At 43.0% G+C, this 14,855-nt stretch overlaps 2 protein-coding genes across 2 annotated transcripts in view; one reads left to right on the top strand and one right to left on the bottom strand.

Moving 5' to 3' along the window:
• Window positions 1-9,859, top strand: part of arhgap44a (Rho GTPase activating protein 44a) — a 48,694-nt gene extending 38,835 nt beyond the window's left edge. Inside the window, exons 18-21 of the mRNA XM_080776585.1 lie at window positions 1,269-1,871; window positions 5,260-5,411; window positions 5,671-6,081; window positions 8,091-9,859. Of these exons, the coding sequence (XP_080632711.1) occupies window positions 1,269-1,871; window positions 5,260-5,411; window positions 5,671-6,081; window positions 8,091-8,245 (1,321 nt within the window). The 3' untranslated portion in view covers window positions 8,246-9,859. The remainder of the gene's footprint in view (window positions 1-1,268; window positions 1,872-5,259; window positions 5,412-5,670; window positions 6,082-8,090) is intronic.
• Window positions 9,860-12,722: 2,863 nt separating this feature from the next.
• Window positions 12,723-14,468, bottom strand: LOC308323275 (RING finger protein 222). The gene has a single exon (XM_080774995.1). The coding sequence runs from the start codon at window positions 14,215-14,217 to the stop codon at window positions 13,573-13,575; it is 645 nt and encodes a 214-aa protein (XP_080631121.1). The 5' UTR covers window positions 14,218-14,468; the 3' UTR covers window positions 12,723-13,572.
• Between the last annotated feature and the right edge of the window lie 387 nt (window positions 14,469-14,855).

Genomic DNA, 14,855 nt, shown 5'->3' with positions numbered 1-14,855 from the left:
TGCCTACGCTCTCTTTCCCACCCCTTCAACCTCTACCTTTTGTTTCCCTTCTTCTTTTTCATTGGTGCCATTGTCGTCGTCATCTTCGTCGTCATTGTCACCATCATCGCCATCGTCAACTCTGTTAGCTCTTCTATGTGTGACTTGTGTACCTGGGCTGTGTGAATCATTCTCTCAGTCATTCGCAAGGTTCATTTTCTGTTCGCTGTCATGTTTTAATGATTTTGTTATTGTTTTCCATTTTCTTATTATTATGATTTGTCGTTTTACTTCATATCCATAACTCTCTCTAATACTCTATCAAGTTAATTGTCACTGTGGTTGAAATAAGGAGAGTGACATTGTATGTCTAGTGTTTAGGGGCGCTATATTGTTTTGTTGCAAATCTTGAAACTTTATTTTTGTCTGAACATGCTTTGATCCACATGTCCTTGTGATGTAGCATGTTAATATTTCCAAAACTCCCATTGATGTGGCTTTGGCTTTTGCGGTTTTGATTGTGACTTCTTTCCTTTTACGTTCACACAGACTGATTTCACCATTTTCCCATGTGGACATTATTAGCATAATATTTTAACACGCAAATAATCACCTCATGGCGGCTGGCTCTGCCTTCTTGACTACTGTATGTAATTGTGATATGGCTTGGCTGGCTTTTGTCTCCTGTCCTGTGGCTCTTTCAGATGATGAAAGGGCTTTGTGTCTCTGTCAAACTGCCCTGAGCTAACGGTGGGACTTGCAATGCAAATAAAAGGCTTTTTATCATATGTGGTTTTCAAGAGTGAAGATAATCACTTCACAGTTGAACTTGGTAATGTGGATAAGTGTTTTGGATGGACTGCAGACTCTGATCCTCACCGCTCCTTGCAGTGTGCAGACACAAGGTGATCACAGAGGGAGTTCTACGCACTGTATTTTGTCCGTTTTCCTTTGGGAATCTGAACGGTTTTCCTTTGCTTTGCTGTTTCTTTCTGCTTGTCTTTTTTCTTTTTACACAAAGTGTGTGCTAAGCTTGGTGCCCACCACCTGCCCTTATGCACCAGAAAAATGCTTTTATTTCTTATGTTTTCCTCCTTTCTGTTTTTGCACCAGGCCAACTAACAAACTAACACACCAAGGCGTGATTTATACATAGTTATACCAAGTATAAATCAGCCACAAATCATCACTGAAGCTAAGCTAATCCTCTCTATCACTCCAATCGGTGTCCCTGTTCAATCACTAGAGCTGTTTGTTTTTTGTGCTGTTTATTCTCTTAATATCTACAGCTCAGATGACGTGTCGCCCAATCGGCTGGACACCTCTCACGCCCACGCGCCCCCCCCAGGGGCGGAGGACCGCCCGCCGCCTCCTTACCCGACCACCCTGTGCCACTCCTCCCTGCCCCCGCACCACTTCTACCCCGCCTCCTCCACCCTCACCCGCCCGCCCTGTGCCCGCCCCGTCGCCCCGGGCCCCGAGTCCCAGCCTCCCGCCTCCCCGCCTCCCCCCTTGCGCTGGTCCGGTTTCACTCCCCCCGTCCCACCCCCTCCCACCTCCTCATCCTCTTCCTCCTCCTCCTCGCTCGACATCAACTCGAACCCCAAGCCCAGCTGCCTGCACTTCCCCCCCAAGCAGCACGGCTGCCCCCTGCCTGCCGCCGATGGGTTGCATGGCCCCCACCACGCCCCGTCCGCCCTGTCCGACACTAACGCTTCGCCACACTACGTCATCAAAGCCCCCGTGGCGGTGCCGCTAGCCCGCCACGACAACATGTCCCTCTGCGGCCACGCACCCCCCCCTAGCCTCCCTTCATCTGCGCCCCCCCCACCCCCGCCGTGGGCTGCCTGTCCATGTGCCCGTGAGAGAGGACCCCCCCCCAGGCTGACTAGGTAACTACTACACATGGATGGATGCTGCTTCTGCTGCGCCACACAGATACTACAGTGGTCTGGTATCAGTGGTGGAAAGTAAAACCAAGTACATTTACTCAAGTACTGTACTTATAGTAACGTTGTGAGGTGCTTTTACTTCACTGGAGTATTTCCAATTTCCAATACTTTTACTTCTAAACTCCACTACATCTCGGATCCAAATATTGTCCTTTTTCGCCACTACATTTATTTGGAAACTTTAGTTACTACCGTAGTTACTTTGTAGAGTTTGATTATTAGTACAAAACTTAGATTAACCACTTCATTTCAGCCATTCGAAAATAGACGATCTACAAGCTCATTGTGAGCTTGTAGAGCCGCTATTTTCTAAAGATTATTATACATTTATTTGAAAACTTGAAACGGGACATTCTGCACAATGAGCACTTTTACTTTTGTTACTTTAAGTACATTTCGACAACAATACTTTTGTACTTTTAATCAAGTACATTTTGAATTCCAGACTTTTACTTGTAAACAGAGTATTTCTACATTGCAGTATTGATAATTTAGCTTAAGTACAAATTGTGAGTACTTTCCCCACCACTGTGGTGTGGTATGGATGCTGCGCCACACATACAGTGGTCTGGTGTCTCTCCAGTCTGCTCTACCTCGCTGGCTGCCACAGAGATACAGTGGTCTGGTGTCTCTCCAGTCTGCTCTACCTCGCTGGCTGCCACACAGATACAGTGGTCTGGTGTCTCTCCAGTCTGCTCTACCTCGCTGGTTCATGGTTTTGTTTTTTGTTTCCGTTTAGTTTTCCTCTCCCATCTCAGCAGTGGTAGAAAAGTGACAGTACATTCACTCAAGTGCTGTACTTAAGTACAATTTTGTGGTACTTTTACTGTACTTGAGCATGACCGCATTTCAATACGTCATACTTCTACTCCACTACATCTCAGAGGCAAATATTGAACTATTTAGTTTTTACCCCACTTTATTTACATGTGACTTTCTAGACTTATTACTAATACAAAACGTATACAATGACCAATCAAGCCCTCTTTTATGCTTTGGCTATTCGAAAAGAGCTTGTAGATTAATTGATACATTAAGTTTAGTACTATTACTCAAGTAAAATGTCGAATCCAGGACTTTTACTCGAAGCTGAATATTAGTACTTATTTTACTTTTAGAAGTTTAAAGTACTAAAAAACAAATCAAAGTACCTCTTCCACCACTGTATCTCAGCGTCTGTGACATTCCGGTTGTCGGGGATGCCTCATGGGGGTTGCCTAGCAACTAAGGATGTTTCTGGCTTCCAGGGCGAGCGCTCAGTTACAGGCCGGCCGCTGAATATGTGATGAGTACGTGGATAACACTGCACGTGGCAGCGGTGCTCAACCTGTGGGTCGGGGCCCACTGATGGGCCGTGAGGATATTGCAAATTCCGTGATTGGCAAAAAAATACAATAGTAATGGTATTTCTTTCTTTCATATTGTGATACCTAATAAATAGGAACTAGTTCCATTGATTCAAGCCGGAACACAATCAATTGATTGATCATTAAAATGCAGCCCATCCATCTGGCCACGGGTCAGGTCACACTTTCAACATTTTCAAGGGAGCCTTGATCCACAAGAGGTTGGGAACCACTGGCCATATGGTTATCAATGTATTGCTATATAAGTCTTTGCCCACATTTTAATAATTGGTAAAGGTAAAGATACAATCACGATGATGATGCGAGGAGTAAAGTGGTGCTTCCTCAATAATGTACAGATTATTATCTCTGGGTTTTATTCACTTAATTCTTTCAGAATCATTCCGAGTGTCCTAGTCGTGATCTTCCTGTTGCTGTTGAGTCATGAAAACACAGCCATATACTTAACTGTATATATATATTAGATGCATCTGCAGCAAGACCCTAATAGTGTGTAATGGTTCTGACAGTTTGTTTTCCAAGTCTTCGTGTCGTGTAATGTGTTACAACCCCATAAGACAGCATGACTCATTAGGCCAATTCTACGTCAGCGTTTGAAATGAGCCTGCTTCATATCCCCCCCCCCCTCTTGTCCTGACCTCCCCTTCCTTGGGAGCACACGACTCAAACAGACCTAACAAGAAGCCACACTGGAGGATGAAGCTGTGAAACCTCTAACCAGTGCATGTTATTATGACATTATTACAGACACTAAGAGGCTTCATCTTCTGAGCCAGTTTCATATCGTGTTAAAACATTTAAGATACTGCTACTTGTGTTTTGATATCAAGAAAAGCAGTTCAGCTGAGATCTGACATTTGCAATGGGACGAAGGTAAGCCCAATTAAAGATTTCTTTGACATATAATTTCGATCACCTTCAAGTTCCCATCATCAAGTGCCCTGAAACACCAAGCTTGTAAAATGTTGGTGTATATGCTGGAAAGTCCATTGAGGGATTCTGGTGCATTAGACAACATAAAAACGTGATTCATTTATTAGTAGAATATTTTTGTAACAAGAGTTTATTTTTTCTTGTTTTCTTCAACCTAGAGCCTAGCATACTGTCCAAGTTTGTTTTTACATTTGTAGCACCCTCTGCTGGACAAATTCAAGGATAGTGTGAATGAAATACATACACAGAGAAACACAAACTCATTACAATAGATTTGCACGCGTGTGTGTGTTATGTGGCTCAACTAACAAAGAAATAACTTTAGCATAATGCGGTGCTAGGGATTTTGCTGTCTGTCTTTGTGATTTTAATATAACGCTTTGCTGTATAGTCTGTACTCTCTCCTGTCTTAACGACTCACCCTTCACTTTACCCTCTGAAAACGTAAAACTAATGCAAAAGGAAGGCTGCTCTTTAGTTGTTGTCATGAGCATAATGGTTAATGCTAAATGTGTACAAAGGCACTTTGGTTGGCTAATGCTTTAGTAGGCCGACTTCGCTTGCCTTCAGCAGTCCTCTGAGCCCCTGTTATAGATTGATAGCGACCTGGTGGTTGCAAAGATATTATGCCATACATTGTGCAAGGACTGATGTTGTGGCTGATTTCAGTTCTGAATATCTGTGAAAAAAAGATGTGAAAACCTGCTCAATTTGTTGATGTTGTTGAATGTTTTATGCTATTCTTTACCTCACCTTTTTGTCTTTTCACAACATTCCGTTTTTCTATTTTTTAGGTGCACCATAATTATGGTCTGTAAACACCGGCAATTCCATTTGAGTTTCACTAAACTTTCTTTTAACAGTTCCCTTACATGAATTAGCGTATGGTGATGAAGATGAGGATGATGATGATGATGATGTTGATGACGACAATGTTTATGCTGCTGTAATATGAATAAACATGAGGTCCACTGACAATAAACATAAATTCTGACATTCATGCACTAATGTATGCCTTTCTTTTCCAGTACACTGAAGAGTAAAGAGCTTTCCCCTGTGATTGGACACAGACACGGCATCCCGGTGCCAGGCCCAACAGTGCCCCCTACTGGCGGTAGTCCACAGAGCAGCAGCCAGTCCCCCCATTCAACAGAGCACAGTCCACACACCCTACGCAAAGGTCAGAAGTCAGAACAGAAGACATCCCTCTCTTAACATTTTAGTTGTTTGTTGACGGAATTGTCAATATATTTAGACTTAGTTTTAGTCATCATAGTTTTTATTACGTTTTTGGTTAGTTTTGGTCAGTGAAAAAACATTTTTGACGAATGTTTTTCGAATTCAACACTAGAATGGTTGTGAGTGGGACTTATGACCATGTATGCTTTTGTCCTATATTTTTGGAGCAGACCTTTTATACTGGCGTTGTGTCCCCCTAGGTTGTAAGAAGTTGGCCCCTGTGCCTCCCAAGATCCCGTACGGCCAGTCTGGTGGGATGTCTGACCAATCCACGGGTCAGCCGTCGCCGGTCAGCCTCTCTCCCACCCCTCCCAGCACTCCCTCCCCTTACGGACTGGCCTGTCCTCCGGGGCAGGCGCTCGCGTCCTCCCCCGGGCAGACCCCGCTGGGAGCCGCCGGGTCCATGCACTCCCTGTCCTCCCCGCCCTCGCTGACCGGCACGCTCACCAAGTCTCGGCCCGCCCCCAAGCCCAGGCAGAGACCGTCGCTTCCCCCGCCTCAGCCTCCCACGGCCCCGGCGGGGTACTCCGGCCCGGCGTCGGCCCCGATCCCCCAGCCTCTGGAGCAGGGCCTCCTGGACGGACTGTCCCCGGACGAGAGCATGTCCACAGGTAATCATCATCAGCAGCCCATGGCAGCGGCAACACCCCCTCCTGCCCAGCAGGTGGTGCTGCAGCGGCCCTCTCTCAGACTGGCCGTGGCTCTGTCCAACGGAGACGCTGGACGTGTGTAGTAAGAACATCTTTCGTAAACGTTGCTGTTAGGAAGAAAAAAAAGACCCCCGTTCTCTATTTTTTTGTATCGACTGCTTCCAAAAAGAATGTCTTTGAATGAAATAACGGTTGCCTTTTTTTTAAAGACGCAGCAGTTTGCCTGAGAATGCTGTGTAATGAATAAATCCTAGCACTTTCTTTTTTTCTTCTGTGCAATTGTATAGCGTGAGGAAACTCTTCTTGACCTATGTATTCATTGCTTTGTGTTATGTGATGATGTTTCCGGGGTTAACGTTGTGGAAACATCAGAGAAGCATAGCGCGCCCTGCTTGTTTGGAAGTTTGCCATTAGATTCATCATGTGCTCTCTGTTTATTTGTTACCCAGACCCTCACTCGGCAGAGGTAGGTCAGAAGGCTTACACAGTACAACACCAGTCCAATCTCTCTCAGTAACTTAAAGGCGTGGAGACCTAATGGCCTGATTTATACTTAGCTGCATCGTTGCGCATCAACAATAGCAGATCTACAAGCTCAGCCGAGGTTGTGGATTGGCTATTTTTCGCGTCCGACACGATGCGCAACCAAGTATAAGTCAGGCGTAATAGACAGATGTACCCAACACAGTATGTCAATGATGCTCTGATGATGAGGTGTGCTCTGTCAATAGTTCTATACCAGTCATTTTGTCACTTTGTTATATTTATCATTCTCTTGTTCCCCCTGCTACTATTGTGTACCTTGCAGCTGTGTGAGGCCAGGGATTCAGTGTGGGCTAAGTGTCAGGGGGACTATTAGGGTAAGCCAGACCGCCCCCGCCCCACTCCCCCCGTGCGCTCCATCTCACCGCCTGGCCTACTAGCACTGTGGTTTGCCTCTGGGGTCTCCTGTAGCCTGCAGCGTCAAGACCATAGAAACCTTTTACCTACCTCTAGCTGTCAATCCAGACAGACTCTTCCATTTTCCCGTTTCTAGTGGGCTCCATAGAAACGGTTGGGTGTTGTTGTTCACCATTTCAATGCATGGCTTAAGGACTTCCCAGAGTGCACCGCAGCGCACTCACATTGCAGACGCCGTCGCTTTTCGAAAGGTTCATCTTAAAAGCCCCCATCCCCTACCTTTCTCCTCCCATCCTGAGCCTTATATCAACAGGCACCCCCTCTGCTGCTGCTGCCACCGGTATTGGGAGGGGGGCAACAGGTAACCCCGAACCCCCGCACCCCTCCTCTGCCAGGTCCATCGCTTTGTATAATCTCTCCTCTTACCGCGCTGCCACACTCCATATCATTTCTACACAGGAAGTAGTCATCATTCTCTGCCCAAAACACAGCAGCGATGCCATCGATCAGCTATACAAAACACATCAGTACTGAGCCCTCACTAAACACAGAGACCTCCATTGTTACCTCTTAGTCCTTGGCGTCATAGTGCCACCTTTGACAAAACACACACAGACAAACATACACACACAAACATGCACATCTTGTTGCCTCTGTGTTGGTTCACCTAGCCATTGTTGTAAATGTGTGCAGTACCGTGTTCATTGTGCAGTCATTGGGACTTGTTCTTGTGTTTGACCGGTTAGCCACAGAGAACACAGAGCCCTAGTGATGTCACATGCAACACAAAGACCACATCCCTGTGTAGAGTAATGTCAGTCAAAGATATATGTAATCTGTTGATCCCCTCAGACCAGCTGGGCAAACCTCATATGGCACTTTCCACGAGTCCAGAACTCAAAAAGACTAAACTTTTTATTTCTGCTCTCTTCCATTCTTTATTTTTCACACCCTTCCATCATCATGATCATTATGACCTTTTCTGCCCCTCCCCTCCTTGCCTCTTACTCACCACCGCCATTCTGCTCTGCCATCCTCACCTTCTCCGCCATGCTCACACCCACCATTAGATATCTTCAATTATGAAATCCCCAACTTCAATGTCAATCTGGACAGCCTCATCGATGAGTTCGCCACTGCCCCCCGCAGGATCTCCCGGGCAGTGGCAGACTCTCCGGAGAGGGATGCTGTGCCTGAGGAGGAGCCCCAGAGCACCGCCCTCTGACCTATGACCCTAATGACATCACATCAGAGAGTTTAAGCAACCCCCCCTATCCCCCCTACGGCTGCACATGCTGTAGCTGTGGCGAGAAGCTGCCGTCGAGGCCTGATGGAAAAGCCACTGGGTCTCGTCGGTGCCCACCTGAAACAAGAACTCTGCCCCTCCGTGCCCCACACCCCCTCACATCCGCTAACGGCTGCAAGGAAACTTCAACTCTTAGAATCGCTAGCTAGTTTCGTAAATGTGACTTTAAAATAAAAATAAATAAAAACACACCAAAATGCCATAGTGGATTAAACCGTTGCCTTTTGGAGGGAAGACTGGAAGCGTGGCGGAGGAGGAGGAGGAAGCCATGTTCAGTTTTTACTTTGCTGGTGGTTTTCTTTATTGTTTGCCTTGCTTTGTGTATCTTTGTTTATTGAAGCAGTGAAGCTGTATTCTTGTGAATTTTTGCTTTCATCTTTTTTTCTTTTTTGTATTTTTTTGCCTTATTAGACAACGCAATGGAATTGCAATATGAAACTCAAGTTGTACTTAACCGACTCTAAAGGGAACCTCAGAAACAGACTTGTTTAGGAGTAAAAAAAAGAAGCCTGTCCTCAGGGTTAAAGAGAGAGAGAAATAGAGAGAAGAGAATAGTCTACGTATGTGTACATTCTTTACAGGGTATTGTAATTGTTCTGCACATAAGGAAAGAACTTGGGGTGAGTGTAAGCATGCAGCATGAATCCCTTGGTAATTGCTGCATTGTTTCATGCTGTTTAATTCGTACTCACACCTAGTCCTGATTTCCTCTACCATGTAAACAATAGCTCTATAAGCGGTGTTACGTACTTGCAGGTAAGGAAGATAGTTTTAGTTCATCTTTGTCACTTTATGATTTCTTTCTACAGGGTCGAGGCATTACGCACACACTCTTTACCAGCACAGTATGAGAGGAATGTTAAAGGTTTATGACCACACAAGTATATTGATAATCTTTTGTTTTTTGTTTTCCTTTTCAGTCACTGCTGAAGCACATTATGATTTCATGATGGGTAGCTTTGGTCGTACAACAGTCCTTTGGATCAAGGCCCTCCGTGTGGCAGAGAGGTTTTTTTATTATTATTATTATTCTTTATTTTTTTTACATTCGTATTTATTGACCTTTTGTGTTGGATTGTCAGCCCAATCATGGGCTGGTCCTATTTGACACGGATGCTAAAACATACTGGAGCTTGAGGTTTAAACCTGACTTTTCTGCCTATACAAGTTTGTACACACACACACACACACACACACACACACACACACACACACACACACACACACACACACACACACACACATACACATACACATACACAATCATACACATACACATACACATACACACACACACACACACACACACACACACACACACACACACTGCTCTCTCTTAACCTTGTTTTCAAGTGCTTCAGGTTCAGTGACCGTTTGACCCCTAGTGTAAATACAAAGACTGTACATAAATGGATGTATATAAAATCTGAGAGGAAAATTATATGTAAAAGGCTTGAATATACATAATATTAATATATAATGTGATCATATTTATCATGTGTAGAAAATGCAATGATTAAAGATTTGATGTTATTTTTGTCCCCTGCACACGGTTGCCAGTTTTGCTGTACGTTCATGTTGTTTCACTACTACCAAAATGTACCAACACTGCGTTCCATTTCAGCTTGAAGTTCAGAGCAGTTCTGTCCCTCGAGTTTCATTTTCAAACTGGGCAGAAACGCTACCAACACCCCATCAAATCTTTTTTTCAAGGCAGTTAATGAGTCATACATGTAGAATTTAATTCTCCTTGAAAATGTAATAATTTAATTATTAAGATTGAAGATCAATAATATTCCTAAGATTGTATTAGAGACTGTCAATAGAAAAGACAGATGAAACATCGTCAGAAAGGCTGATGAATTGTTTGGCTTGCCAGTTATTTGAAATATAAAATTCACCATAAGTACAGTATTTTGAATTCCTTTATATCTTTTGGTTTCCCATGATGAATCTTGAGAGATTGGGCCAAGCTAAAACAGCTGGTAGGTTTAAGCAGACAGACCATTCCGAGTCATCGAACAACAGATGCTGCATTGTCCCTTTTCTAATTTAAAAGAAAATGTCTTAGGACTAATCTTGTCTATTAAAGTGCAATTATGCGGTTTTCTTATCCACCTCAGTCCAAAAAGTGGTCAAAGACAAACTTTCCTCACCCCACAGAAGAAGCCATTATTTCTATTTCATAGAAATTGATTTATTCTTTCCATTTATTTATTTTCTGTGTTGGTTTAAGTTCTGACTGATTAACACCTCTAAACAAGTGATCTATGCCTCAGTGTGTGTTCTCAATGAACTCAGTTTATAAAACAATATCATAGAAATAATTATATAGTTAGTTGTGGTGATCATATGATGAAAATTTGCAAGTGCCCTCACGATTGTTGTTATTTTTGGAGCTGTGGGTATAATTAATGAGTATTATTTATTTCATTTTTTATGATGAGGCAGGGGTATCTCTCTTCTTTGTGCGCTGGCTGAATGTGTCTCTCTCAGATTTCAAATAATAGTAGGATACTTGTGATAACTCCTTGGGTTAAGTGCTGGTACAGTAGATTGAATGAGTTGTCTCCACGGTAAAATGAGAGCCTGTTTGCAGTGTTTATACTAAAGCCTTCTCTGCATAATAACTGGAACTCATGTGACACTTAAAAAGCATGCATTCATCATACAGTATACTGTAGGTGTGTTTGTTACGCAGTTGAAGCGATAAATGTGTAACTTCCTTCTCCTAACACTTTTCATTGTCCTACAGCATATACATTTTTTAAACAAGTATGGTGATTTTCTGCAGCTGTGGAACCACACCTTGCATCAAATGGCACACACCCACAGACTTTCAAAGTCAAGCATTGAACCTTATATTTCTGCTATGAAAGTCTCCTTCCCACTCGTCAAACAAGTCTGTGTAAATTTAGAGCAAGTATGTGGACGTTTCGTTTTCGAGGAGATTTTTTGCCAGAGAGTACACATTAGGATATATCTGACAATGTCATGCATGCACTTAGATAGTGTTTTTTGATAATCTATGATTTGTGACGATCATTGTCTTTTTTAGGGATATAGCAAAGACAATTTTTGAAGGGTACTTGATGGAACGTGGCACGGAGTTCTATATGGAGAGTGTGGATCACAATAAAAGATCCAGACCAAAGGGAGTCATTTTAGCAATACTAGTATAAGTGTGGACGTTGTTGGTTGTACTGCCTCGTTCTGCTGTCACAACTAGGTGTACAAAAAAACCTGCCGCTTGTCAAACCCACCAATGACCCCCTCCCCTCTGCTTAGCATATCAAGTGGAACACAGTATGTACTGTGAAGCCTACGGCAATCCTTACCAGAATGTCAGAAATAAATATATATATAGATATATATTAAACTCTACATTTTTAATAATCCCACCTGGTTTGTGTGTTTTCTTAATTACTTTGTTGAATATCGAGAAACCACAGTATTCCCATTCAAGACGTTTGTCAATGGTGGTAAACATTTGAGGTTGTCCGGAAGGTGGAGACATACACTTGCTGAGAGATTTGAGCAACTCCTATTCAAAACCCTCTCATTCTGAGTCACAGTGCTGATTTGAAACAATTTATTTATGAAAGTTTTAATCAGGAAAGTTTTATTTTATTTATTGTTTTACATTTTAATCTATTGTATGATTTAATCCTTTCTGCATGGAACATATCTAAAGTCAATGGCATTTGCTTTAATGCTTCAATGAAGGTAATTTATTATCTTCCTCCCACACAATGTGAGACCAGAGACACAGCATGGAAAAATGAGGCTCTTCAAAACCAGTAAGACAGGAGCAGCAAGTTTGGCGAAGGCCTCCAACAGAGTGAAACTGCGATAGGATTAGTGCACACATTTAGTTCTGATGATGGAGACTCTCCATTATACTCACTCTCCATTGGAGAGTGAGTATAAGCTCACTTTATTTGCATTTTATGGGATCATGTATTAGTTATTCAGTCATTCACTCTACTGCATATTAATTGTCCAGTGAATCAGCATTAGAATCTGCAGTGGCTGTTACAGCACTTTCATTCATTACTGTGCATAACCTTCACTAATAACTATTTTCGCCCACTTTAAAGTGTCCCTGCTCGGCCTCAATTATGACCCTTTAAATCACTAGTAATCCAACACTGTGCACAGTCAGCCTATCTCCTTACATCAATCAGCCAGGATCTGCTCATCTCTATCTGCAAGTCTATCTCCTCCTTGGGCCTCCCAAAGACACATTAATAATTTGTTGCAGAAACTTTTGAAGGTGAGCTTGTTTACACTGCCTGTGTTCACAAAGTAAGCCAGCCTGAACGGGGAGGGCATCGCACCTGACCACGTTAATGACTACTAACCTTTTTATTTTTATTATTTTTTCGCCTTTGCTGTTGAAAAATATGGACATTGAATATGTGACCAAAAATATCTATTCGTGTGATTTGGGTGCCAGAGATGAGGAGATATATTTGCAATTTACGTAACGCCCTGAGGGCTGTTGATGTATCATATGGTCATAATTATATAATACCCACACAGCCTTATTTTAGTTGAGACCAAAATTGGACCCTGTCTTTTCTGGAGGACAATAGAGAAAAAATAAATCCCCAGTCCAGAAGGTCTGTGTAATCTAGGCTGCCTTTCTACATTGTCCATAGCCTTATGGCCTGGTGCTTGGAAACTGTGTATCCAACAACATAGAAAGTGAACAAAGGAGTTGGGATTTGTTGGGGTGGGTTACAGTGCCCCTTTGTTGCATTTATCCAGCTAACCTTGAGTTTTAAAAGTGTTTCTGATACTATACCCGCAGCTAGAGTTTACATAACATGAAACATCCTTTTGGAATGTGTTTTGTAACATTTTGAAGATCTCACAAAACAGGTAAAACATCTCACAACCTGCAGGAATGCAGATTCAACTCTCTGCCCTAACTTTGTTTTTGCACAGTTGCTTAGTGAGGTGACACACCAGAGGCATGTTTACATTTTTTGTCACTTTATGGTGATTTTTTTTGCAATTGCACCATGGCAGAAATTCATAGTACAATTCAAAGATGTGTTCATGAATGTATAGTTGACTCTGGGAAAACTGTAAGTGATGTTACTGCGTTGTGGCATATGGCCTATAGGTTGATAAATGTCAGGTCCTCATTTCATTTGACACTAGCATGACAAATATCATTATGTCATTTATGTGCATAAAATACATTCAGGAATCTAAATTATATCATCATATAAAGGCTATGCCAGCAAAATCCAAGGTAGGGTAGCAGCCACTAACGCAAGAATAGTGAAAGCTGAGAGTAAGACAAGCAAGCATCGTGCCGTGGTACAAATCCTTCGCCGTCGCCGGCGCTGAGGTTGGACCACTGTCATAACAACGCTAAGTGCATCCTCTTCGACCATGGGTCGCCCCTGATCGCTGATTATAAATATCTGAGAGGCTTTGTGGCTGGGACTGACCAGCCTGCCTCGATTCACTCTCTCCGAGATTCTTCTGAAGAAGCGCAAAATCCAATTCGATGCTCCGCCGTTTGTGGAGGACGCGCGCCGTGCGTCATGGAGATGTCCACGGTCTCCCAGAGGCAGAGAGATAGGAACCTCCAGTGTCTGTTGTCCATCGTCTGCATCCTTTTCCGTGACAAGTGACACCACAACTTCCTTTTGTTTCTTGATGAACGTAAGGTGTCTGCAAATGGGACATATGATAGTGTCTTTGATAATTCCATCTCTCGTGATGCTCACCAGGGTTTTGACCAAACAGTCGTGGCAGAATACATGTCCACAGCTCAGTGTCCTCTCTGTTCCAGACAAAAACTCATAGCATACCGGACATTCTGGTTCTTGTTGTGCGTCCTTTTGGACTTCGTGCGTGCACACGTCCATGGAATAACTGCGGCTGACAACTTGAACTAATAGGCTACACGGCAGTGACGGCACTATAGTGCGTAAAAAAGTGTTAAAAATCAACAATGACCAAAATGATTTTGAAGTCAAATCGTTGTGTTCATCTCTCTCGTCACGTTTTCTTTTATCGCAGCATTTTCTTGGTGTTGTCTGTGCGAATACCGTCTGCGGGTGGAGGAAAGAGAAACGTCTTGTAAGACAGGGCCCGGCTGTCACCTGTGTGACTTGGCTGATCGGGTACCCTGAATGAATGGTTTTGTTAGAAGCTGTCAAGCAGGTTCACATTTCATTCGTGCTCCGTTGTTTCCCATGCAGCCAATGGTTCCTATACTTCTTCGCACAGCAAAAATAAATCATTCGGAGTAGTAGCTAGGCTAATAATAATAATAATAATAATAATAATAATAATAATAATAATAATAATAATAATAATAATAATAATAAGCTAATGATGATGATGATGATGATGATGATGATGATGATGATGCGGATGATGTTAAGAAGAAGAAGAAAAAGAAGAAGAAGAAGAAGAAGAAAACATGCAACAACGAGACAAAAAACCGTAAAAGAAACATGACAATGTACGCAAGAAGTCCAGTAAAAGAGAATCAATAAAT

This window comes from Protomyctophum bolini (genome assembly GCF_963924005.1).
Source record: "Protomyctophum bolini genome assembly, chromosome: 11".
NCBI lineage: Eukaryota > Metazoa > Chordata > Actinopteri > Myctophiformes > Myctophidae > Protomyctophum > Protomyctophum bolini.
This window is presented reverse-complemented; position numbering and strand designations above follow the sequence as displayed.